We start from the raw sequence: 27,426 nt of genomic DNA, 5'->3' as shown, positions 1-27,426 counted from the left end.
TCAGCCTTAGAAGATCACAGATTTCAGCCTTAGTCGTCGTCGTCGTCGTCATCGTCGTCGTTGACATCGTCGCCGTCGTCATCACCATCGTCGTCATCGGCATAGTCCCATTGCATCAGTCCATTGCATTCGCATTGTTAACCTTTGTGCAATCAAAGTAGACCGCTCTCGCCGACGAGAGTGGGGCCTTCGGAGGAGGGTTTTACAAACCTCTCGGTGTCGTATCTCTTCTCTCTCCTTCTCTCAGTCTCATTCACTTGCACGCACAATCCACTCACTTTGTTCGTGACCACAACACTCTACAGACGGAAAGCTCTCTCTTTCCCTAAGAACTAAAAGGAACCTTGAGCAATAAAGATCACTAATCTTGAGAAAATACAACATTCATTCCGCTGCACCTAACAGATGGGTAGAGGGAGAGAGGAAAAGAGAGAAGAGAAGAGCGACACCCGATGGGGTCCCAACCAACCCTAACCCACATTGTTACCGATGTGGTATTTGCTTTAGATTGCGTAAATGGAATGTATCACAATGTAATACCTCAATGCAGACTCTATTGACTCGATGGCGACAAATCACTGCAGTAACTTCTCAAAAAGAGGTATTATGAGCGCGTCTCGAGCTAGAAGGGAGCGAGAGGAGGCGCTCACAATGTACAAGAACTTGGGACTTGATTATAGACTTAATCTAATTGATTACAAGACTTGATACTTTATAAAGAAAACTTGATACAAGACTTGATACTTGATTAAGGAAACTTGATACAAGACTTGGATTTACAAGACTGGAGTACAAGACAAGGCTTGATTGCAAGGACAAGACTCGAACACAAGACAAGAACTAGGAGAGGACGTACCTCGCATGAGTCTCACAACTGGTGTTGGCAAGATTGAAGGGCTTGTAGCCCAAGACCCTTATTTATACTAGTGCTTGAGGAGGTTAGAACTTTCTAGGTTCTTCTTGAGGAGGTTAGAATCTTCTAGAACCCTCTTGATCCTTCTAGTTCTTGAAAAAGTATTGCAAGGTTTGATGATGTAACAGACTTGGACACTCCAAGTCAAGAATCAACCGCGACAGCACCAAATAACCACTTCAAAACAATTCACAGATCACAATAGATTTGCACTGGCCTGGCGGAGTTCCGTGCCTAGAGATATTGGCCCCAAAGACTGGCGCCCCTTTCGGTATTTCTTTTTGTATTAATCAGTCATTAAAGTACGAGAGCGGTTAGGGTTTCACTCTCAGACTCTGCGTCCAAATGCTCTGAGAAGTGAGGCCCTCACCACTAATTTAAAGGTTACAAGGGATGCCCAAAAGCAGAGCCCCAAAAGCTTGAAAGCAAAAGCAGATTCTCTCTCTCTCTCAATGAGAATCAGTAAAAAGCAAGTTCTCTTTTTCTCTTTCTTTCTCCCAAATCAAATCGAAAAGCTGAGATTTGCGTTTTTTTAATTATAAAAATTTTAATATTCCGCCTCCGCGATATCCAGAAATTAGGGTTTTTGGCAGAAATTAGGGTTTGCAGGAATTTTAGGGTTTTTGCTGTCCGCCACGTCATCACTTTGTGACATATCCCTCTCTTGAAAGCATTGTAATCGACCGCGATTACGCCTGCAAAACCGACAAAAGCCATAAACCGTCTTAGCAGACACTGACTGTTAGTACCTACGTACTAGGAACACATTTAGCACATGCACAAAATCGACAGTCACATCACACGACATCACAGGACATCACATGACATTCAACATTCATTCGGATCTTAGACCATGATTTATCGGCAATGTAGCTAGCAATCACATCTAGGTCCAATCGGGACCTCAACGATGTCTGATTGTCTAACCCCTATTGCAACCATGTGTAACCGGCCCGTAGGGCGGTAGGCGTTGGCTTTCACCCGAAATTCTTTACTTATGCACACACACAGAGCACTTTGCAAAGAAAACCTGCGACAGGAGTTAACACTTGAATACACACACGGCTCAGAAGCTAGAATGCTCCGAGCAGACGCCGACAACCTGTAGGCCCCAAAATTGGCGCCCCTTTCGGTATTTCTTTATTCTTTAGGAGGGTAAATTACAAGGTAAGGTCCTGGGAATTCTTCACGTGTATCCACCTAGATACCATTTGATTTGGCCAAATTTCGGCAGCATAACAGCCCCAAAACTTGCGCGAAACCAATTCCCCTGCTGGAACTCGCTTGCACTGTCGTATACCCTCTGATTCCTGTCCAAAAACAGTAAATTCAGCACGCTGTATTTACTGGTTTTTGCCCTGTTTTCAGCCCCAAACAGTCCCCTAACTGTCCTTTGCCAGTGGGGCACGATTTCCAATGATCTTGGCGTCCGTATGGCTGAAAAACAGTCAAATTACAGCGCATACACAGCGTTGATTTTGCACCTGTACGGTGAGGTTATGACCCTCACCAGTGCCTGCTTTGGAGTAGCAGTTAGCTACCCCTGTTCCTGCTCAAGGAGGCTCTTGCCTCAGCACAAAAGCATGAACCCACACAACTGTACATCAGTCAAATGAGTAGCCCTCTTGTGGGGCATCACATAACTGCACGTAGGGGAGAAAGAGAGCAGTATGTAGCGTGCGGGGCATCACTCCCGTCACCATACTGTGCATAGAGGGCAAGGTAAGCATTCCATAGCTTCTGTACCTGTTGCAATCCGCCTGTGGCTGAAAATGGCGCCCCCTTTGATGATATGCAGCTCGTTTTTGCCTCCCAGTGTGGCAGAATCGCTCACAAGCTGACACGTCGCCCAGTTTCCGAGTTTGGACTTTCCCTGCTAAAAATATCTCAACTGGTGCGTCAGTTGACTTCGCGGCAGAGTTGTAAAGTGTTCCCCTAGTCATACCGAAAGTAATGACGCGAACACATTTCGTGGCCCAAAATAGCAGTTCCCTAAATTTTAGGAGATGCTTCCGTTGGGCTCCCACTGGTCTTCTGACCATCTATCCTCATTGGGACCGCATCCAAAAATGCAATGTGGCCCAACTGTCGGATACTTTTGGTTGGTAGTCCCACCTTGACTTTACGCCTTAATTGAGTTCACTTCCTAGTATCCACCAACTTGCTAAGTGCGACGGGGGGACCTATATGATCTTGCTCTGAGCCTAGACATCCTCTTACCATACGAATTCCAGTGCCGACCACTTCCCGTCTGCGGGTGAATCTACCGTTCACATTGGCCATACAATGTCCGACCGTTTGCTACTTCAAAAAGAGGGTCTTAAACAAATAAAATAAACCCCATTGGAAAGAAACCAACAACCAAGGTTAGCAGTTGCCACATCTCTGTGACATGGTTAATAACTGCCACGTCCTCGTGACATACCCCCCTCTTGAAATCGCAAACGTCCTCGATTGCATACCATAAATACACGCCACTGATGATCTTGTGCTATTAACACTCTTTTATCATCGCATGTATCCGCAAGAAAGGTCGTAACATACATAGATACAAATGACTTAATGAGGCCTTCATACTTTTGCCATTTCCATCTATGGCACTGAACTCATATGTACATTTGATGTACTAGCTCTATCATTACCCCTCCTTTACACACGTTGGGTTGGGGCATAAGTAGGCTGTAACCCAAAGGCTTCAAGGTAAAGCTGCAATACATTTGGTGACTCTGACAGTTCATGCTCTTCCATCCACTTTGCATCCATAGGGGGATAGTTCTTGAACTTCACCAAATAGCGTCTTGCAACTTGTCCTTTAACTTTTCTGTCCTTATGTGCCAAAACTTGCTCAGGTACCAAGATCTCATCAAGTTCCTCAACTTCTGGCTGATCCTCAACTGGCATATCTTCTGGCACATCACCCACGAAGGGTCTTAGAAGACTCACGTGAAACGCATTATGAATCTTCCACGCATCAGGCAATTTCAGCCTGTAAGCCACATCGCTGATCTTCTCAAGCACTTGAAAAGGCCCATAGTAACGCATGCTGAGCTTAGGAAACAGCCGTTCCTTGCCCTTCATCTTCTTTAACCTTGCCTTTTCGAACCTTAAGAGAACCCAATCACCAGGTGATAGTAACAATTCACGACGGTGACGATCAGCAGCCTTTTTTTGTTTTGCCTGAGATTTCTCCAAGGCAACTTTAATCTTCTTATACATCTCATCCATGTTCTCAACATATCGATCTGCCTCAAAGATCTTGTCCTTTGTGTGCAAAATGGGAGGAACCTTTTTGCCGCCTTCAACAATTTCAAAAGGTGCTTTGCCAGTAGACGAATGCACCGTATTATTGTACGCATACTCAAGCATAGGCAAATACTATTCCCACTTGCCCTTATTATCTGACACATAGCATTTCAGCAGATCTAAGACAGTAGAATTGGCCTCTTCTGAATGTCCATCAGTTTGTGGATGAAACGAAGACGAGAACTTGAGCGTAGTACCCATGTTCTCAAACAATCCTCTCCAGAACAAACTGGTCATGCGAGGATCACGATCACTGATAATCGATTGTGGCATACCATGGTACTTAAACACATTGTACATGAACAAGCGTGCCATCTGATCAGATTTTATCTTCTTCCTGACAGGGATAAAATGGGCCTGCTTGCTGAACCTGCAGATAATGGTCCATATACCATCATTCCCTGTTGGCGTTCTTGGAAGATCGAAGATAAAGTCCATAGCAATGCTTTCCCATGGCTTATCCGGAATCGGCAGTGGTTGTAACAACCCTGGTGCCTTTTGTCTGTCAAACTTGACCTTTTGGCAAACTATGCATGCTCGCACAAAGGCATCCACATCTCTCCTCAAGGTAGGCCAATAGAAGAACGTCTCTACAGCTGTAACTGTTGCATCAATGCCACGATGCCCTGCATACGGTGGGACATGACTCTCTTCCATGACCTTATGTCGCAGTGGCCTAGTGACACAAAGTCTGCCATGCATCATCATAAAACCATCTCTGAGGAGGTAGTGCTCGTGATGTTGCCCCTCTTGTAACTGTTCAAAGATCCTTGCAAAATCTTCATCAGCAGTATAATGTTCCTTCATGTCATCTAACTCATGATGATAAGGAATTGACAGCTGAAATTTGTGGCTTTCTTGATAACGCATCAGCCACAACATTCTTCTTGCCTTCCACATGCATAATCTGGAAGTGGAACATGGAAAGAATGTTCGCCCATCGCATATGCTTTTCGGATAACTTTGACTGTGTCAAGAAGTATCGCAAGGTCTGATGATCTGTTTGGACAACAAAATCAACACCTAAGAGGTAGTGCTTCCAGCTAGAAAGCGCATGAATCACGGCCAAGAGCTCTTTCTCATAGACTTGCATAGTCCTCTCTGGCCCTTGCAAAATTCGGCTTTCATAAGCTACTACCCGTCCATCTTGCATTAGCACTGCTCCGATGCTACTGCCACACGCGTCACACTGGACCACAAATGACTTCCTGAGATCTGGCAAAACAATAACTGGATCTGAAGTCAACTTTTCCTTTAAGAGACTAAAAGCTAAAATCTCTTTTTGGGTCCATCTGAAAGTGACCTCTTTCTTTTGCAATGCGTGAAGAGGCGATGCTATCTCTACAAAATTTCTGATAAACCTTCTATAGTAGGAACACAATCCCAAGAAGCTTCTGACATCGTGCACAGTCTTCAAGTCTGGCCATGTCTTGATAGCTTCGACCTTTGCGGGATCCATTCTAACACCATCCTTTGAGACTATGTGGCCCAGAAAGTGGATCTCTTCAAGGAAGAATTCACTTTTCTTAGGATTGACAAGTAACCTGTGACTGCGCAGCTCTTCGAACACAATGGTCAAGTGACGCCTATGCTCCTCTTCATTCTTCGAATACACAATCATGTCATTAAAGAATGTTCCAACAAACTGTTGATGCGAGAGGAAAATCCGGTCCATCATTCTGTTGAACGTGGCTGGAGCATTTGTTAGCCCAAACGGCATCACTAGAAACTCATAAAGACCAAATGTCGTTCTAAACGCAGTCTTGTGCACATCCTCTGGGCTTATACGAATCTGATGGTACCCACTCTTCAGGTCTATCCTGCTGAAAATTGCAGCACCCTCTAAACGATCGAGAATATCATCAATGCGAGGAATAGGGAACCTATTCTTGATGGTATTCTTATTCAACGCACGGTAATCAATACACATGCGCCATGAGCCATCCTTCTTCTGCACTAGGAGCACTAGGGAGCAAAAGGGTGAAGAACTAGGCTGAATCAGCCCCTTCTCTAATAACTCCTCAACCTGGCCCATAATCTCTTTCTGCTGCGCCGCACTAACCTTGTAGGGAGGTCTATTTGGTGGGCTACACCCTGGCACCAAATCTATCCGATGGTCCTCAGGTCTCTCTGGCGGTAATTGCGACGGTAATGAATCAGAAAAACAGTCACTAAACTTTTGCAAAAATGCTGACCTTTCTTTATCTAACACAGATAAATTTGACTGATCCCTATCTGAGACATCACGTGCAAAAATCAAGTACACAGAAAGATGATTCTTTATTACAGAAGTGATAGCAGAAGCAGATACAATAGGGACTGACTCTCCTTTAAGCTTTACATCCAAGATGTGAGTTTTGCCCCTATGCTGTACAGTGATCTTTTTGTTGTAGGCATCCAAGACTCCATGCACTCGGGACATCCACGGGATCCCCAACAAGGCGTCACAACCTTCCAGCGGCATGATGTAAAACTCTTCAGTGTCCACATACGACTGAATATGCAGACGCAGTTTTCCAATGATGGGAGTAACACACTCTGAGTGGCCAGGACATGCCAACCCTGCCTCTACGGTGTACCCCATCTCTTCAGCTTTGATGCCGAGCTTCATAGCTAACTCTGGTGAGATAAAGTTGGCTTTGGCACCTGGATCAAAGAAGATGAGTGCCGTCTGATCTCTAACTTTACCCCATGCCCTGCATAACTCACTGGCATCTGTGCTGGGCCTGTCACCCACCATGTCTGGCACTAAACCTGCCGTGGGTTTTGGCTTCTTGCCTTTCTGGTCTTCTTTATCCTCTGAGTCAGCTGGCCTTTTCCTTTGCGGACAATTGATAGAAAAGTGAGCAGGCTGCTCGCATATAAAGCATTTGTTCTCAGCCATTAGGACCTTCTTTTCCTCGAGCGACTTGCGCACAAAAGGCTTCCTTTTCTGTTTCTTTGCCTGCGCTCCAGAAGTCCCAGCTGAATCCTTGTCTTTGGTGGCCTGTTCTGACGCCTGTGACGCATCAGGAGCCGTCTTCACAAAGGGCTTCTTCGCTGAATTTTTCTTTTGCTGCCCTTCTTTATCATTGCTCGGAAATCCACTGTCCTCTCCTTTCAACAGGGCAAGACCAGTGTTCGCAACTTCCATAAGCTGAGTAAGGGTAGCCACTCTATTCTTTGTACAGTAATCGCGAAGCCCTTTAGGCAGCCCACAACAATACTTCTCTATCTGCTCTGTCAATGGCACAAATCTGTAGGAGGTCACTGAGAGTAATGCTTTACAAAACCTCCTATTGTACTCCAGCAAACTCTTGCACGAAGCTGCCGTAAGCTGGTGCCAATCTGTCAAGACATCGGCTTCAAATTCATTTGATAGCCAAGCAGATGCAAACATTTGCTTGAAGTAAACCCAAGTGGCGGGTGCTTGTCCTTGCATTAACAATGTCGTCCACCATGTAAGCGCATTGTCCTTTAAGAAAGTGGCAGCTTTCCTAACCTTCGAGGCCTCTGTAAAATTCCCTCCCGCATAAGCTGTATCAAACTGCTGGAGGAAAGTGAGTGCCTTTGTCTTGTCCTCGAAACCACTGAAGGTACTGAACTTTACTGCTGCACCACCCTCTTTGTAAGCCTTCGGCTTCTCTAGTGCCCCCAAGTTGTCATACGGAATGGTCTGCAACATGGGCAGTGTACTAGGCATGATCGGCACGTGTTGGCCATTCACATTTTGCATCAGAGGTGCGATATCTGGCTGCTGTCCAGAAAAACCAGCCATGTCAAAATGACCCTGTGGCACCCCAAACTGGCCCTGGTTGCCGTGGAAACCTTGCTGCATGCCGATAGTACCATACATGGGGTTTGGCATGATGCCTTGCATACCCCCGAACACTGTTCCTGGCATGTACGGCTGACTTCCAGACGCATAACCAGCCATACTTTGGAACACTGATCCACTCCCGAAATACCCAGGATGTACCGTGGGTGGTGGAAAAACTGAGTGCATAGCCTGGTATCCAGCTCCCTGTCCATTCAAGACAGCATGCTGGCTCTGAAAGGTGGCGGGCTGAACTGGCATAACCTGTGGAATAGGCGTTCTAGCCACCTGTTCAAGCACGGGAGGAACCTGCTTTGGAGCCCCCGACTCCGCAACATGCGAGTGTTCCCTTTCCTCCTGCGCCTCATGAAGTACCTGGGCTTGAGCTTCAACAAGCTCTGTACGCGGCGTAGGTTGCCTATTTTGATGTTGCACTGGTGGCGCTTGCAAGAATTCCATAAACCTCGGATTCTGCACCAGCTGCGAAAAGACATTCACCGCGGCAACTAACTGAGTCTTAAACGCATCATCCTCGAGTTGCCCTGTCATAAAGCCCTGTACTACTGGAGGGACATTCACGTTGACAGGAGGTACAGACTGACGTGGCCGTGAGCTCTCGCCAATCTCAAAAACCATAGGAATCTCCTGCCTGTCCTTTGGAGAGGAACCCTCTTCCATAATTCCCTTCCCCTTGTCGGTCATAGTGTAATCCCCGCGTTCTTGCAATGTGTGTCTTTACCCTGAACAATCCAGGCTCACTCTTTGAGGAAAAAGTGATTGATATCCCGGCAATGGAACCATGTAACCGGCCCGTAGGGCGGTAGGCGTTGGCTTTCACCCGAAATTCTTTACTTATGCACACACACAGAGCACTTTGCAAAGAAAACCTGCGACAGGAGTTAACACTTGAATACACACACGGCTCAGAAGCTAGAATGCTCCGAGCAGACGCCGACAACCTGTAGGCCCCAAAATTGGCGCCCCTTTCGGTATTTCTTTATTCTTTAGGAGGGTAAATTACAAGGTAAGGTCCTGGGAATCCTTCACGTGTATCCACCTAGATACCATTTGATTTGGCCAAATTTCGGCAGCATAACAGCCCCAAAACTTGCGCGAAACCAATTCCCCTGCTGGAACTCGCTTGCACTGTCGTATACCCTCTGATTCCTGTCCAAAAACAGTAAATTCAGCACGCTGTATTTACTGGTTTTTGCCCTGTTTTCAGCCCCAAACAGTCCCCTAACTGTCCTTTGCCAGTGGGGCACGATTCCCAATGATCCTGGCGTCTGTATGGCTGAAAAACAGTCAAATTACAGCGCATACACAGCGCTGATTTTGCACCTGTACGGTGAGGTTATGACCCTCACCAGTGCCTGCTTTGGAGCAGCAGTTAGCTACCCCTTGTGCCATCTCCCACTCAGTGAAAGGATCTGCCTTGTGTGTGACGCTCTTGGCAAGCACGCGCAAGTTAGCGCTCACAAACACCAAATCATTGGCCCTCTGAACCCCAAGGCGATTCCTCTTCTTAGAGGCAATGTGGCTGTACACACTCCATAGTTGCTCCAAGCAACTAGTGGTACATGCTTGGTTAAGGACACGAACAGCCAAGCGTTGCAAATGTGGGCCATTTCCTCCATAGTCCTCCCACCACAAAACCGAGCCAATCTTGTTGCGATCAAGCTGTGCATCTACACATCCATAGGAGCCCTTCTTTTGCCTGTAGTTGAGTAGCTTGTCTCTAATCTTGTGCCTAATGTCACTGCTAGGCTCAAGGCGCTCCAATGCAAGCCGCCATCCTTTGCTCACCTCCTTGTCGGTCTCTTGACGCCTTCCTTGAAACTCAGGGTCAAGCACATAAGCTGTCGCATGAAGTGGAGAGTAGTATCCATTCCACCTCGACTCACACAAGCCATGAATCTCCGCATACTGAACAGGGTCAGGCACAAGCTTCTCAAGTGCCTCTATCATCCGATCCATGGCTTCATAGACTTTGCCAATGCATGGCTGCAAGCCATCCACCACTCGAAGTAGGTGTAGAATAGGCTTGACCATGGCGTCAAGAGTCTTCACCTCCTCCCACCAAGCGGCGTTGTCGGCCCATTCTCGGCATTTCAATCCTATTGCTGATGTAGACTCCGGCATGGCCTGGAACTCATCACTAAGAAAGAGGCCCCTTAAGGCTCCGCCACATGTAGACAAGCGGCCTAGCATAAGCCAATTAATTGCAAATCTTGTCTCTGAATATTTGAGCAAGGACAAGTGGCTCCTCTTTGAGAATTCATGGCGCACTTTTTGATGGTTGAGCACAAAGGAGACAATTCGAGAGGCGTCACCAATAGTGGGTGAAATCCATGACAAGTTCCCTATGTCCTTGAGGAGATTGTTGAGGCAATGCGTCATGCAAAATGTGACATGGATGCTAGGATACATGCCCTCAATGATAGCTCCGGCTGCCCTATTTGACGCCTCTCCATCTGCAACCATACAAAGGACATTCTCCGGGCCGGTGATCTCTATGGTGCTTGTCCACTCCGCAGCAAGCATCTCGGCGGCCTTGCCACTATCGGATGCATCATGTGACTCCACAAAGTACATCTCCCCCCGAGAGTAGTCCACCACCCCGTGGATGGACCGCTTGCGGGTGTTGCTCCATCTATCTACAAGAAGAGAGACGCCATTGGTCTCCCACAAATCCTTTGTTGCTTGGGCCGCTTGCTCCACGGCAAGCTTCTCTTTGTCAAGGAGGGTGGTGCGAAGCCTCTCCGATGAAGGTGGCACATAAGAGGAGCCATATTCCCCTATTTTCGTAACCATGGTTCGAAAGTATGGAGACCTATCCACACAAAATAGAGCATGTTGTGTTAGTATGGAGAGTCGAGAGTCGAGAAGTTATAACCCATTATGAATACAAAATGGAAGATTGCAATGTGCATATGCCAAGGGAAACTCACCGCGAAGCATGGAAGGCAATGTGGTCGTGGAAGAAGAATCGGACAACCGATCTATCCACCTCTTCCTTCAATTTAGGATTCCAATTTTCGTTGAGAGTGATTTGGCGATGTGGAACGGAAGAGGACGGTGTAGATCCATGGCTCTTGAAGGTTCGAGCGATGTCATCAAGGTTGGCTTCCCTTTGCTCTCGCGGTGTCGCCGTGGCGGAGGGATCAACGGCAACAAAACGGCCCCTCTTGGCCGCTTCCTCAACCTAATACACCGTGAGCTTCTCAAGAAGATCCAACCTCTTCTCGGGAGCTACATGAGGGCAAAACTTCACCTCGTGACCGGGTTCATGAAGAAGATGGGCTCGCACTTTGTTTGAACCACCCGATCTCTTGTATGGACATAGCTTGCACGTCCATGGTCTTGCACCGCCACCTTTGCCACGCGAGCTAAAGTCGACTTCATCCCACCACGACCATGTTTGCACGGCGGGCCTCCTTCGAGAAGAAGCGGCTTGAGAAGTGGAGTTGGCTTGAGATGACATGATGATTAGAGACTCGAGAGAGTAGAGCTTAGAAGTTAGAAGAGTTAGAGGAGAGCTTGTGTGGAGAGAGAGTAGAGGAGAGCTTCAAAGTGGGTAGAAGAGGGAGAGGAGAGCTTCAAAGTTCAAACTTGAGCCTTGAGCCTTGAGGGAAATGGAATGAGCTTGAGCCTTGAGCCTTGAGCCTTGAGCTTGAGGGAAATGAAATGAGCATTGAGCATTGAGACTATGAGTATTAAGAGGCCCAAGGGAGCCTTTTATAGCCTCCCAAGGGCCAAGGCTCCAAAAATATGGCAGTTGGGGCTGCACAAAGTCGTTGCAAACAGTAAAAAACGGGCATATTTTTGAATCTGTTCTTGTCCGACCCCGTCCTGTCCGTCCGACCCGGGTCCGTCCCCCCTGCGACCCGCCCGTCCGGCCCGTTTTCTGTCCGTCCCTCGGCGTTCCCAACCATTCCCGGCCCGGTTACAGCCATCCCCCGGCCCTAGGGCCCGTCCCTCCCGTCCCCTGTAACTATGGTTATAACCTCTATTCCAAAATGGCCTAAAGGGGCTGCTCGAGCCAAAGGTAAAGAAAGGTTAAGCCAGTCTGGAAACGCATGACCCCAAAGGGAGAAGCATCTGGCCAAGCAAGTGCTTCAAGCTCAGAGAGCCGGGTCGTACCCAACTTGCTAAAGAGGAAGTCATCCGAAGCTAAGCAGCGGAAGGTCGCTACCGATTCGCACGACGCATGCGAGTACTACCAGTCCACTTCGACAATCCCGAAGAAGTGGTAAGAAGGTTCCCATGTCCTAAGGAAGAGTGGTTCGGCTACTGCTCTCGTTGTTTTGGAAGACGGTAGAGGGTCTTCCTCCTCTCCCTGTACAACTTATCCTGAAGAAGCTCTCCACCACGGGTGAAACCCAGTGGGCTGGAGACGAGTTGCAGCCGAATGGAGTGGAATTCATGCAACACGCCGACTACGGTAATTATCTGCAGTTGCTGCTAGCCAAAAGGCTGGGAGTGGTCAGACGCGTCACCATCACCCCGTACGTGCTGAGCGACGAAGGGAAGGTAGAGCCCATGAAAGGCGACGATCTCCTGTGGATGTGCCGACTCATCAACACTGGCACGGTAAGAGTGTAAGTACTCCACTCTCTGTGCATGATGGAAAACGGGCCGATAGCATTCCCGTTCAAATTCCTGCAGCATATGCATGTGAATATCTATGTAGATAGGAAAATCTTCTACCAACAGAAGATCGTGTACCTATTTGGTGCTGCGGTGCTAAGAGAAATCCTTAATTCCCCAAACCCTATCATTCTCCTCATATTGGATTACCACCATTCCTTTAATGTTTCTATCTTTATTTTGTTTTAATCTATCCACCCAACTCTGTAAAAAGCCGCTATGAGCCGCTACTGTTGTTAGTATAATATAAAAAAAAAAAGAAGGAAAAAGTTTGTAATTTCCCGAGTCACTACCATGACAAGTGTTTCTTTCCCCACGTTCAGTGGAAAGAAGGGAGAAGATCTCACCATCGACTTTTTGGACGATTTCAACATTGCTTGTGTGGTTTCCAACAAAGATGACGACGCTTCACGACTTCGAATTTTTCCTCTACTGATGAAAGTAGAGGTCAAGTCCTGGTACAATGCATTGCCCCAGGCTACCAAGAATGCATGGGATGTGTTACGGGCTGCCTTTGTTAAGAGGTTTGGTGGAGGCACAACCTCGGAGAAGCTATGGCAGCTACCGACGGAATTGAAGCAGGGAAGTTTGCTAGAGTATGCCACTTGCGAGTCCAAGTTTGTGGACTTATGGGAGAGATGGGTTGCCTCACTGGAGGAAGGCGAAGGAGCGCCTAATTTCCTGAAGAAGGATCGTTTCATTGCTGGCCTGTGATCGCTGCTTAGAGAGAAGGTGAAGGGAAGGTTTCCTGCAACATATGAGTTGGTAGTAGAAGTAGCCCGTCTTAAAGACAAGAAGCTACGCATGCAAGCAAGAGTAAACGAGTCAGAGGAAACAAGCTTGGCCCGACCAATCCCAGTGGCTGCAACAGCCAGTCATAGAGCCCAACCACAAGAGGCATCAGAAGAGCAGCAAGACCTGTTGAGTCGCATCACTACCCAACTAGAGAGTTTATCCGTGCATCTGGTGCAGCAAGGGCATGCACCTGTCAGAAATCCAGAACAAGGAAGAGGACAACGAAGGCAGAACCAAGAGTACCACTGCTACGATTGCGGGGAAGACGGCCATGGTATGTACTACTGCCCACATCCAAGGAGGCAGAATTTCAATAGAGGGGAGAGACAGAATCAAATCTCTCCGCCAAGGGCAAGACCACCACCACCCAGGCAACCAGGGCCGATCCCATCGGTCCAGATCCTTCGACCACCTGTACAACCACCACCACCACCACAACCTCTTATTCCACCACTACCCCCACCACCTGCTGTAAACCAAGCGGTGAGTGTTATTAGCTTGGAGGCTAAAGGGAAGGCAAAGGTAGAAGAGTCAGTTCGAGAGAAGCACAAAGGGAAAGCAAAAGTAGAAGAAGTGGATGCTATGGGAGTGAAGCGTGCCAGGCACGAGGAAGCCTCTCAAAGAGAAGAGAAAATGAAAGGGAAGGCCGAGTCTAGCAAGCAAGCAGCTAAACCGCGACGGAAGATAGACATCGTGGATTTCTCACTAGGTGAGTATGCAAAACCCTATGACTTAGTTCAGGATGTGTTGATGCAGGGCCCGAAGATAACTTGGTCCCAATTACTCCACCTTGCACCAAGAATGAGGAGGCAATGGACAAAAATGGTGAGTACCAGGAAATCAAGACCAAGGATAGCTGGGGCTATCCTTGGAAGGGATCTCAATGACATCCTACCAACTATGGATGCCCACATCAAGGGGCAACGAATCTCAAACGTCTACATAGATGGTGGCGCGCAAATATGCGTCATGAGTGAAAAAATGATGCACCATCTAGGTCTAGAGGTAAAGTAGGCCGGCACCCTGCCGAGCAAAAATGGCAAACAATGTAAGAGTGAAATGCTTGGGCATTGTGAATGCGGTCAAAGTAAAAGCATTCAATACAGAAGTGGAGGTAGACATCTTTGTCATGCCACACAAAGGGGAGGGCTACCCTATCATTCTTGGGAGACCCTGGCTCATGGCTATGGAAGCTAAGCAAGACTGGAGCACCGGGATGATTCAGATGAAGGACGCTAAAGGGAAGTCCATATTCTACGATATGAGGACTGGGAAGCAACGCAACATGATCTTGGAGGCTTCAGAAGATGAGTCCACCAGCGACTATTCGTCTACCTCAGGAGAAGAGACAACCACCACTGACGGGAGTGACAGTAGCATTGAAGTGATGGGGGTCATTCTTAGAGACCCGAAAAGATTGACACAATTTGAAACACCCCCGACAAACCAAGAGGAGCCATCAGGTACGCAATCCTTAGAGAATGCAGTTAAATTATAAAGGATGCTCTCAAATGAGTTAACCGATGAAAGGAAGGAATATGTCTCCATGCTAGGTAATTTCACTACACTATTCATTGATGGCTATGACAAGATCACAGGAATCACAGTAGTACCATACCACATAAAACTCAAGGAAGGCAGTAAACCCATGGTGCAAAGGCTCAGAAGACTTGGAGTAATCCAACAAGAGACACTACTTAAAGAAGTGAGGAGTTTGCTACAGGCAGGTTTCATCTACCCTGTTGAAGACTCATAATGGGTCTCCCGAGTAGTAGTCACACCAAAGAAGAATGGCAAGTGGAGAGTCTGTGTAGACTATAAACCTCTCAATGCAGCCACGAAGAGGGATCACTTTCCCCTCTCATTCCAGGATGAAATTCTCAATGAAGTGGCGGGTCACGAGCGATACACAGTGTGCAATGGCTACTCAGGATACTTCCAGATTAGCATTGCGGAAGAAGACTAGAAGAAGATAACCTTCATGACACCTTGGGGATGCTTTGCTTACAGGGTGATGCCTTTTGGCCTCACTAACGCTCCGGCCACATTTCAGCGCTATGTGACCTTTGTTTTCCAACCCTACATTGGAACGTCAATACGGGTTTTCATAGATGATTTTTGCATTTATAGTTCACGAGCCCTTCATTTAAGCAAAGTCTACGATAGCTTAACCAGGCTGCAAACCTTGGGTGGCCAGCTCAACGTGGATAAGTGTCACATTGGTGAAAGCAAAGTCACTCTCCTTGGCCATGTAATTTCAGCAAAAGGGATTGAGGCTGACCCTAGCAAGATTCAAGCCCTGGTATCTTTGTCGTCACCCACCACCGCTAAGCAGTTGGTTGCTTTCCTTGAGAAGGTAAGATACTTAAGCAGGTTCATTCACTTGCTATCTCAAGTGGTCCTCCCTCTACAACAAATCACCCAGAGGGATGTCTTCTCATGGAGTGAAGAAAATGAGCAGCAATTTACCGAGGTGAAGCAAATCCTAGCTAAGCTTCCCACCATTTCACCCCCTAAGTGGGATGAGCCATTTTATGTGAACCCTAGTGAAGGAAGTGATACACTCGGAGCCGTAATAATGTAAAAGGACCCCCAAACTTCTTTCATGCGTCCTATTTACTTCTCTAGTCATGTCATGACCCCGTCAGAAAAAGGATTTACCGAAGTAGAACACATGGTTCTTGCACTAATGTTTGCTACCACAAAGTTCCGCTCCTATCTTTTGCCTAGACCCTTTGTAATTCTGACAATGGAGGAGGTTTTCCCATATGTAATGCGACACATGGATGTCTCATCTAGGATCTCTAAATGGCTGGTTAGATTACAAGAGTTCGACTACACCATGCAAGTAGGAAACTCCACCAGGGCTAGGTTAGTGGGAATTCTTACTCATCGCCATTATGAGAAGAAGCTGAAGGTCAATACGGAAGCAAAAGAAGAAACACCAATGGTAGAAAGTCCTAAGCTAGAAAGAGCTCACTCTCTATTCTTTGACGGAGCATACAAAAGAACAGTGGACCAGTCTGCAGCTGGCATAGTCATTTTCAATGAGTAACAAGAAAGAGTATTCGGGCAGTTATTACACTCCCACTCCAACAACGAAGCAGAGTATGCAGCTCTATTTCTTGGGTTGGAACAGTGTATCTCACAAGGAATTCAACGCCTAAATGTGTTTGGCGATGCTTTGCTTTTGATAAGGCAGATAAACGGCACTTGGGTTTGTAAAAATCAGGTTTTACTTGGTCAACTACGCCAAGTTAAGGATCTTCTAAGGAAGTTTGAAGCAGTGAAACTATTTCATGTCCCCAGAGCAGAAAATCAGGAGGCAGATGCACTAGCCAAAGAAAGAATATAGGACGTTCTCGTAGGAGCAATCAAACTGAAACTACCCCTCTTTCAAGGTAGTGATGCTATGCCTGATATCATTAACTTTCTAGATACAGGAGAATGTTCGGAAGGGTACACCAAAGGCCAGAAACAGTGGCTGGTAAGGAAGGCCACCAGATACCGCCTTGTAAACGACCATTTGTATTGTAAGGGCAAGGATCAGATTCTCAGGCGAGTGCCAACCTCTAGTGAGATCACAGAGGTAATTTCAAGTTGCCATGATGGCGTCTGCGGCGGTCATTTTGCTCTAGATATCACCAGTAGGAAGATTCTACAAGCAGAATACTCTTGGCCTAGCTTGAACAGGGATGTACACCATTGATGTAAAACATGCAAGGCTTGTCAAGTGGCCAGTGATCGCACATTAACCTATGAGCCACAAACTCCTATCATCTCATATGGTCCATTTGAGAAATGGGGAATAGATACAATCGGTCCTTTACCAAGGGCCCAATCAGGTAAACTGTACATTATAGTGGGTGTAGACTACATGACTCGATCGGCAGAAGCAACAGCCACCACCCGTATTACAGCCTAAGAGGTAGCAAAGTTCATTTTTGAGCACATCTGTTGCCGTTTTGGCACTCTTCTAGAGATAATATCAGATAGGGGACTAGGTTTCAGAGGCGATCTGGTGGGAGAACTGATGAAAAAGTTAGGCATCGCGCCGACATTCCACACCATACTATCCACAGTGTAATGGCCTAGTAGAAAAGGTAAACGGAATGATTTGCAAAATCATCACAAAACAGGTGAACAATCACAAAGGAGACTGGGATAAACTTCTCATGGCAGCTCTATGGGCCTATCGAACAACGTTCCGAACATCACTAGGTTTCACCCCTTTCCATCTAGTTTATGGGAAGGAGGCAATTCTATCCATTGAGGTATAGATAGCCAGCTTACGAGTCTTGGCTAGCCAAATATAACGTCCAATTGTAAATCTCCGAAACCACAGCCTGGATCTGAAGAGGCTCCAACTAGATAGGGAAGAAGCAATCAATCACTATGCAGTGCAGGCAGAACGACGCCGGCTCACCTTAAATCAAGGGCTTAAAGAAAAGGGCCTGGAAAAGGGTATGTTAGTGCTGAGATACGACAACAGATTTGACACCAGGAAGGACAAGAAATTTCAACCCAGATGGGAAGGACGATTCATTGTCAAAAGGCGCTATGACAACGGCAACTATAAGTTGATGGAAGCAGATGGGAGAATTCACAAGACTAGAGTCAATGGATGGAGGTTGAAAATATATTTTCTTAGGTTTGATCCAGAGTTCATGCTAGACATTCCAGAAGAGGGAGAACCCTCTAACTCCACAACTAAAGATGCAGAGGAAGGGCTAGAAGCATGAATGCCTCTAGCTATATTGGAGGGCTAATGACTGTCGGTTTTCGAAACCGTGACCGTGAGAACCACACCCTAAGGAAGGGAAGGCTTATTACCAAAGAAAAAAAAAAAAACAAAAAAAAGCTCTTTACCATTCACCATACCCTCCTCTAAAGTTAACCACTAGCAAGGTTGTACCATACGTATTGTACGGGTCGTGACTGTACGTACTGTACGTCGTGCTGTATGGATAAATTTTTTAGGTACGTAAAAATATGTACCTTTGTAAAAAAACAATAAATGAGAGGAAATTTAAGAAAATTTTATTTTCCTCGTTAGAGGGTTAACCAATCTATACCCTGCAAAGTACTTGGGGACACATTACTACACACATTATCCACTAGAGATTCACTTAACTTCAAAACAAGTACGAACCTTCAAGAAACAATATACATTGAACAACGTAAAAACATTTCTACCTGCTGACAAGAGAACTCAGAACAATGACAAACCTTCAAGCATGAAGCTTCAAGTAATTGAACAAAAGGTAAGTTGTTGACAATAAACTCTGAACTGTACAAACATTGGTTCAAGACTCAAGTAGCCCACATGGCACAAACTGCTAATAAGGATGGAACCAAAATAATGACAAATGTCAAGCCAAAATGGCTCCTGCTAGAGCGTACATAAAAAGCATCCTTCTGAAATATGTGAAAATGTCTAGACTCTAAACTAGTAACCAGTCACTAGTGCCTACTGAAACTCATCGTTAGAAGAAGAAGAAGATGATGCTGAAAAGAGCATGTCGCCATCTGCCACGACATTGCCCTCGTCATCAAACTCTGGCTCTATCACCATAGCATATGTGGCCTCGTGTGCACCAACTGGGTCTAGATCACTATCCTCCTCTCCCTCTGGAGTGTGAATGAGACGGACTGCCTCATTCGCACGTTGCTGAGGAGTACGTATGGGTAGCTTGCCTTTGCGAATGCTCTTCCGTCGTGCAATCCCCTCACCTGTATCCTGGAGCAGAATGGAATGTTGTAAGCGCGTACACGAGATCTTGTCACACGCCAATCGACATCCTCTAGCTCTATATGAAGCATGCGTACTATCTCCTCCTGCTCATCTCTGATATACTGGTCTACCTCCTCCATTGTAGGATCAACTACCAGCGTGATACGTGAGGGATCAACCTGTTGTACAATGTACATTTTGTTAACAATAGTGTAAATAAGAAACATATACATAGGATGTCCTACTACATCGTCATACTACCTGCTTGGGTGTCCCCAAAGCGTGAAGAGCGCACAAGCCTCATGTTGGCCCTGCAATACACTAGCTTCTCCAACTGAGAAGTGCTAAGGTGATGTCAGATCTTGGTATGGATCAAAGAGTAAGCGCTCCAGTTGCGCTCACAAGCACCCGCTGAGCAATCCTGCATTAAAGCAATTGTCGGTGTCGTTGGCAGGATTTGAACGCATTGTGCAAGAGCCAAGATAGAGAAATGAAGTGAGATTTAAAAGATACCTGCGAGAGCAAACGTAGAGCCATAGTAGTCAGGCATGGAAGACCTTGGCGACCATAACTCTGCCACCAAGTGAGAGGACAACCGGTGGCCTCTGGACGCAATGCTACCTGACGTGAAACGATGGCCCCAAGTTGTTCATGTACTTGCACATCTCTGCATCTATTGCCAGCTGCTCGTGCTCCTCAAACGAATCATTAATGTACTCGTCCTTAGTGTGAGGAGATCACTCTCATGAAACAACTCTGGGGTCTTGTAAAAAGGATGGAGTAAAGCAGCCATCCCATGAATAGGACGGCTCATAACTTCCACCTACTATCTATAAAGAATAGGTTATCATCTCGCCTGCAAAAAAATCAGCAATGATCACACTCAAATTAGCAATGGATTCATGGCCTAGATGTTAAAAGAATGTCATTGAAAAATCTGACACTCACCGCTCCTGAGTCAAGGCTTGGCATGCCGTGATGTGGCTCTTCATCTGCATGAAGAGATGGTAGACAAGGCCTAATGTCGAGCCCTCCATGTCCGTGACTCGTAGCAAGACATACATTGGCTGCAAAGCCACTATCAAGGTATGGACCTCTGTCCAAAAAGACTCATCCAACACACGCCTCTGAATGGCTTTGGTGTTCTCACTGTTTGCACAAGCCATGTTTCTCCACTTTGGGTCCACAATTGTCTGCAACAGTGGATCCCTCACCTTGGAGAGTCTCTGCAACACCAAATACATATATGCAAACCTGGTCTTGGAGGGCCGCACCATATCAAGGGTACTATGGCTACGAAAGATGGCTAAGGCCTGATGCTTCTTTCGGAAGAATGTGGTCAATCTGGTAGCCTCTGAAATTGTTGGCTGTACCCAAGGCAATTTGCCTATGTCCTCCATCAACAAATCTAAACAATGGGCTGCACATGGAGTCCAAAAAATGTGAGGAAACTGTGCCATTACCATTTCTCCCATAGCTTTGCAGTTGGATGCATTATCTGTGACAACTTGAACCACATTCTCTTTACCAACGTCATTGATGGCCCTTGAAATATGCTCAAAAATGAATTCACTTGTGATCTTATCTCCTGCCTTTCCTGCATCCGCAGCACGCAAGAAATATGTACCAAGACAAGAAGACACAAGTATGTTAATGATGTGTCGCCCGCGTACATCACTCCATCCATCAGAGATGATGGTGCATCCAAATTGCTGCCATCTAGCCTTAACAGGCACCAACGCCTTATCTATCAAGGCCTTCTGCTCCTCCAGTGCTGCGGTGCGCATCTTTTTGTAATCGAGGCCTTACCATGTATCTATGGCACGAGCACCTACTTGGGCAATGGACCTCACCATCCTCTTCCATTGTTCAGTCTTCAAGACATTGAAACTGATGTTGCACTCAATGAGAGTGCGAGCAATCTCCATCTCAGCCACTTTCTGACGCTCTTTTACCCAAACACAGAATGCACACGTGATGGCAAGGTGGTCTGCCTACGCACATGCACATCACCAACCTCCTCATTCTCCTCTTCCTGTATGATACGAGCCCTCTTCCTGTTTCCAATTTGTTGACACCCTGAGCTCTCCTCCACCTGTGTAGAAGAGTCACCAAGCTGTCCAAGAAGAGCGTCTTGCAAACGGTCTTCTGTTTGTTGTGCCACTTTTCCTTTGTCTGTTGTTGCAAATGCAGGGAATTTCTCAGCAATCAATGCTTCCCGCACACCTGGAGGTACCTTCTTGCACTTGCCACAATTATTTGTGCAATTGATGCCAGTTAGATGCATCACAACTCAAGTGATTGTACTCGATAGCGTGAAACCATAGTACTTGCATGACCACTTGCGACAACCTGATCCAGCTTGCCTAGGAGTATTCACAACTTCAATTACATTGGTGTGCTCTTTCCACAAAGGGTTCGTAGGTTTCGGCATGATGAAAACAGCTTGCTGAAAACATGCAAATAATGGGTCACAGGTGAGAGTCGAGACTGGTGTATTCTCTCGCACAGAGAGAGAGAGAGAGAGAGAGAGAGGGGGGGGGGTACCTGGTTCTGCACAGTGTTTTGCACTTTCTCTGTAACGCTCTGCAGCGGCAGTGTGCAACGAAAATGACACGCAAAACGAATCCTTGATAGCCTAAAAGGGCTTAATTAAAAAAAAAAAAAAAAGCACCGTGCTGTACGATCCGTACGCGTACTGTACGGATCAGTACGGACGTACCGTACAATAGGGATCAATATGTACGTGTTGGTACAACAAAGACCACTAGCGGGGCGCCGCCAGTTTGGCCACACATCTCTCCATTATCGCCAGAAGACGAACCCCTCTCTCTCCGATTGCTCGGCTCCGCCAATATTCTCTCTCCTACTTTGCCGCTGCATTACCCAGCCTGGTAGGCGCATAAGACATTGGTGCCTCTGCCACACCCTCCGGCGGGCCGCCACAGATGTTATACATTTTCCCTCTCTCTCTTTCAAATATTCTCCCTCTCTCTCTCTCTGCTCGTCCACACCCCAGCCCCGGTGGGCCGCCTATCCCCAATTCCCCCCCCCCTTGTCCACATTCCACTGGCCTTATATCCCCCCCCTTGTTTCTTCCTAACCATGGCGGACCACCTCATACTCCACCCCCCCCCCCCCCCCCCCCCCCCACCCACCCACCTTTACCTAGCTCTAAGTTTCTCTCTCTCTCTCTCTCTCTCTCTCTCTCTCTCTCTCTCTCTCTCTCCCCCCCCCTTAGGAGCAGCCCTGCGAGCCTTAAGGGGAAGCCACACCCTCCCTCCCTTATCCCCTCACCACCTCACCCCTTGCTCTCCCTCTCTCTTACTCCCATGGTGGGAACCCGCCTTAGGCGAACTCTCTCTCTCTCTCTCTCTCTCTCTCTCTCTCTCTCTCTCTCTCTCTCTCTCTCTCTCTCGTTGACTATCCCCCCCCCCTCCGTTCCTGGCGGCTCCGCTCTCTCTTGCACTCTCTATCCCCGGCCCTCGCGGGCGCTGTGAACACCATCCACCCCCCCCCCCCCCCCCCCAATCCTCTCATACCCCCTTCCCCCTCTCCACCACTCACCCCCTCTCTCTCCCTCGCGCTCTGTGCGCGCATACCGCAGGCAGGCCCCCCCCCCCCCCCCCCGCTCTCTGTCGCACTCTCCCCTCCGCAGCCCATAACGCACACACATACACTCATACACACACATGCACACCCACACCCGAGCGCACACACACCCCTCTCTCTCACCCCATCCATCTCTGCGTCGCCCACAACATCGCCGAAAAAAAAAAAAGAAAAAAGAAAAAAGAAAAAAGAAAAAAGAAAGATATATATATATACATTATAATCACCCCCCTCCCCCCCCATTCCCATGCACGCATACGCTCACACACATATACATATAACTACACATATGTACACATATACTCACACACCTATACATACACACACGCATAACACACACACACAAAGAAAATACAAAAAACGAAGAATTCTACGACTACGACGACATCAACAAAGGAGAACGATCCGAATCACGTGACAATGACAACGAAAAGAACAAAGGCGCCGAAGGCATGCCCCGGCCGACCCCGAAGAGACGTACACGCTACACCAACGCACCCGCAAGCTGCCATTCACCGGCATCACGCAACCACGACACCATTTTCAGTAAACCGTTGGTTATCATCATCATTTTTCAGTTTTCCCCCAAGCCTTGTAAATTCCCAAATTGTAATTTCCCTCTCTCTAGGTGACGGTCACAACGGCCCACCTAGAGTTTCAATTTTAATAACTCCCAAGACAAAGCAAGGGTCAACCACACCGGGCCCACCGCCTTGCTTTGTCTCCCCGATTAGCTTACCCTAATCAAACCGGGATTATCCTAATCCAAGCAGCCAACACCTATAAAAGGGCACTGAGAGGTCACTATCGGGGGGGGGGGGGGGGGGGGGGGGGGGAGGGGGGGGCAATTCATGAGAGGTCAGCACTTGGTAGAGTTTTAGTGGGAGGAATTGACACTATTGGCATCACGGGGAGGGGACTTGTGTGATGGTTTGTTTTGGGAAATGCACCATGTGAAGGGAGCTACGTCCACCTCTCGACTCCAATGGTCGATGCACACACACATACACATTCTTGGTAGCAAGTTTCACATCATCGAGTCGTCTTTAGAGAACGCACCAAAGTAGATTCACCATCTCTTCTCCCTACCTCTCTATCACCATGGTGTGCCACCTCGCCGGAAGGAAGGTCATTGTAAATACTGCAAAGGAATAATTCTCCCTCACACCCCCGAGGGTTTTTTCATCATTTGTCAATGCTGTGTGTGTGTGTGTGTGTAAGTTTGCGGTGTTCACATCACCGTGGTCTGCGTCCTAGCCGCTCAAAGCTAGGTGGTGCCCCCTGTTCGCTTTATCGTGACCGGTTCGAGGCGTGCTATCGGCTCCCGGCGTTTTAGAGGCCGTCGGGGTCTGTGTCTCGCTTTGCTCCCGTCACAATCAAGGAAATTTCCAATTCAGTGCACACAGTTCGTGAAGTCATTTCTCAAAATATTGTCAGCTCGTTAGTACCCTAAAATGTCAAAGAGAAATGAATGACTATTAAATCTAGGCAATGTGTGACGAAGGAGTGGAGTGGCTCCCCTCTTGTGCATTTTGCACCGCACCAGATTCAACCTGTTGATTCATCGGTTGCTGACTCATCAATAACTTTTGGCATAGACACTGCCAAAAGCCCAAAAGATTCAAGGTACAACTCTCTAAGGAGAATTTGCGAGGTTCTACTCCTCCATCCAATTTGCATCGAGGGCCAAAAAGTACCCTTGACCAAATCATGCGGTGGACGTAGCTTACCTTTTTGTTCTTTTCTTGTGTCCATTGACTTGTTGGTAGCCCTACTGGCCTCCCTGTCCTTGGCAGGTCGGTCTCAATTGTTGGGATTGTGAGACGCACTATCATCTGATCCCTTTCACTTTCCTTTCCTTATGAGCCAGGACCTGTTTTGGAATGAGAATTTTCCCTATCTCTTCCACTTTGGGTTGCTCCTCAACTCCCTTTGCACTAGCACCTCACCTTTGAAAGGTCTCAATAGACTCACATGAAATGCATTGTGAATCTTCCAAGTATCGGGTAAGTTCAGTCTGAAGGATACATCATTTATCGTCTCTTGAATCTAGGTAGGGAGGGATGTCACGTGTGCATTGCACTTGCGCCACGTGGACAAGCTTCTGCTAGAGTCTAGTGTTAGTCTTAGCTTAGGACCTGGCCTGGCACCCTTGTGAGCCTCTAGCAGGACGTGCATGTCCAGGCCGGTCATAGTTGCATACCCTCACTTGCATAGTTAAGTTACTTACGCATATAGGCATATGGATAGTCACTTAAGTCATTTATTAATAAGTGACTTTGACATGACATTATTAAAAGTAGGTAGGGAAAATGGAAGCCCTTGGGGCGCTAGAGAAGGCAGAAGAGGCAATATACGAAGAAGTATCTGCAACACCTCTTCTCAGCAGTACCCAGCAGCCATCAGCGTTTGCAACCAGCCTTGGCGTTTTCGCTCAGCCTCTCCCACCAGCGTTTTTCAGCCCTAAGTTCCTTGAATCTAGTGTTGAGCCCTTGCGGATCAACAACGTTTTTAGATCAACTAGCAGGACCAACGTTTTCAATTTTCAGCCCATCGCCGTCCCCTGCAATAGTAGATCAACCCCTAGCCTCGTCATCTTCGTCGTAGTACCAACTATCTCCAGCAGTATCCATTAGCACCTCAGCAACACCGTTGTACAAGTACCCCTCATCATCATCGTCGTTATCATTGTTGTTGTCATCGACGTAGTACCCCAGCATCTAGCACCCCTTGCGTTTTGGCTTGGCTCCTGCCTAGCTCAACGTAGGGATCATCAAGACCTCTGTGTCCTTAGTACCCAAGTACCCGTGTTAGAGTTACACCACCGTTGCTTCGCCATTTTGTACGGCTAGTGATTGTCCCTGGTGGGCCACTTGTTGCAGACCACGTAGGTTGCACAGGCAGACACTTTAGCACGTGTCCTGCCTGTCATTTTTTGAGTTGGCTGGGTGCACACACATTTTTAGCCATTTTTGGGCTTTTATGTTTTTTGCACCAGTGACACAATTTTGCCCTACCTCAAGCCAACATTCTATTAAAGCAATGCTTGGGGTCTTGTAGTCATTCATTGTGTTATTGAGAGCATTTGTGCATCTCTCTCTCTCTCTCTCTCTCTCTCTCTCTCCAACGTTTACGGCACGCGTGGCTTTCACTCTCACAACCCGCAGTACCAAGCCATAGTACCCAGTCCGTAGCCTCGTAGTATCAAGCATTTATGCAGTACCCTTAAGTACCTCGTCAGTACCCAACATGAGTCGCATCAAGTACCCATTAGCATCTCAACATCCCAACATTTAGCATCATTGTATGATGTATCTGCATTTTGTGCAAGAAATAAAGCAAGTACTTACTCTGGCAACAGAGCAAGGGGGCCCTTGAGGGTGGTTGGGACCCGACATGTGGTGTCGATGGTCGTCTCTCTTTTGTCTCTTTTTGGGCCTTTCTATTTCATTTAGTTCTGTTTCTCTTTCAAGTAACCTTGTGCTTGTGTGTTGAGTACTAGATCCGAGCGAAACCCTTAAACCCTTCTGCTGCACCTGACATTGGTATCAAAGCTCTGTGCATGCTTCGGCATCGTGAACTGAAGGGAAGAATCAAGTACCCAAGTACCAAGAACCCCAAGAACCCAAAGAACCTCTCCCAGTTTTTTCCTCGTCAAAGAATCTTTGTGTCTTGATTTCGGACTGATTAGCCACTCCAGCCTTAGTCCATCGACATCGGGTGCGCTCCTGTCTTCATCGCTATGTCTCGACATCGGATATACGAAAATCCAGATCTTGAATACCAAGATTTTCTTGCCTTGTATGCGGATATGAAAGGAGTTGGAGAAAGATCCCTCTCCTCATTCGCATTCGCATGCATCTACTTCCGTCAACAAGCAATTATTGGGAATACCTCTGAGCACCCTTACCTTTCAGCTTCACCTGCAATGTTTTCAAGAAAGGACTATTAGAGTGGTAGTACTTGCTCGCAAGGCAGAGTCAACACCAGGGCTGGTATTCTGCGACAGTAGTAAGGCTACCTAGTAACTTGGTTGATTGGTGGTTAATCGCAGCAGTGCCTACATCTACAATATCCACAAGTTTGGAGGAGTTTTCATTGGTTTATGCATCCACAAGTATCAGAAGCTTTCAACATGAGAAGTATAGATAGAAGTGCGGCAGTTGTGCCTCACCTTTAACAGGGGGGATGTCACGTGGCGCAAGTGTTCACCTTTAACATGGGGATGTCACGTGCGCAGTGCACTTGCGCCACGTGACAAGCTTTTGCTACAGTCTAGCGTCAGTCTTAGCTTAGGACCTAGCCTGGCATCCTTGTGAGCCTCTAGCAGGACGTGCATGTCCAGCCCGGTCATGGTGGCATACCCTCACTTGCACAGTTAAGTCATTCAAGCAGATAGGCATATGAATAGTCACTTAAGTCCTTTATCAGTTGTTAGGTGCAGCGGAATGATTGTTTGTGCTTTGCTCAAGATGAGTGCTCCGAACTGTGCTTAAGGTTCCTTTTAGTTCTTATGGAAGGGAGAGCCTTCCGTTCTTAATGAGAGAATGCTATGATCACAAACAAAGTGTATGGACACTATGCGTGCAAGTGAATGAGACTGAGAGATAGAGAGAGAAGAGA

At 47.2% G+C, this 27,426-nt stretch overlaps 2 protein-coding genes across 2 annotated transcripts in view; one reads left to right on the top strand and one right to left on the bottom strand.

Moving 5' to 3' along the window:
• LOC147452315 (putative E3 ubiquitin-protein ligase LUL2) overlaps window positions 1–27,426 on the top strand; it is a 48,325-nt gene that overhangs the window by 7,932 nt on the left and 12,967 nt on the right. The window lies entirely within an intron of this gene.
• LOC147452316 (uncharacterized) lies at window positions 18,928–20,978 on the bottom strand. The gene is made up of 5 exons (XM_086519235.1): window positions 20,140–20,978; window positions 20,019–20,047; window positions 19,705–19,874; window positions 19,287–19,370; window positions 18,928–19,197 (listed from the first exon to the last, which is right to left on the bottom strand). Exons 1-5 carry the CDS (start codon window positions 20,976–20,978, stop codon window positions 18,928–18,930), a joined length of 1,392 nt encoding a protein of 463 aa, XP_086375361.1.

Source organism: Adiantum capillus-veneris, chromosome 8 (assembly GCF_014529385.1).
Source record: "Adiantum capillus-veneris isolate H3 chromosome 8, ASM1452938v2, whole genome shotgun sequence".
NCBI lineage: Eukaryota > Viridiplantae > Streptophyta > Polypodiopsida > Polypodiales > Pteridaceae > Adiantum > Adiantum capillus-veneris.
This window is presented reverse-complemented; position numbering and strand designations above follow the sequence as displayed.

Coding starts and splice junctions, on each gene's coding strand:
- LOC147452316 (XM_086519235.1), bottom strand. CDS start 20,978: ATGCGCACCGCAGCACTGGAGGAGCAGAAGGCCTTGATAGATAAGGCG. Junction 20,048..20,139: donor CAAGCCTTGACTCAGGAGCG/GTGAGTGTCAGA, acceptor ATTTTTTTGCAG/GCGAGATGATAACCTATTCT. Junction 19,371..19,704: donor CTCTACGTTTGCTCTCGCAG/GTATCTTTTAAA, acceptor ATTGTACAACAG/GTTGATCCCTCACGTATCAC.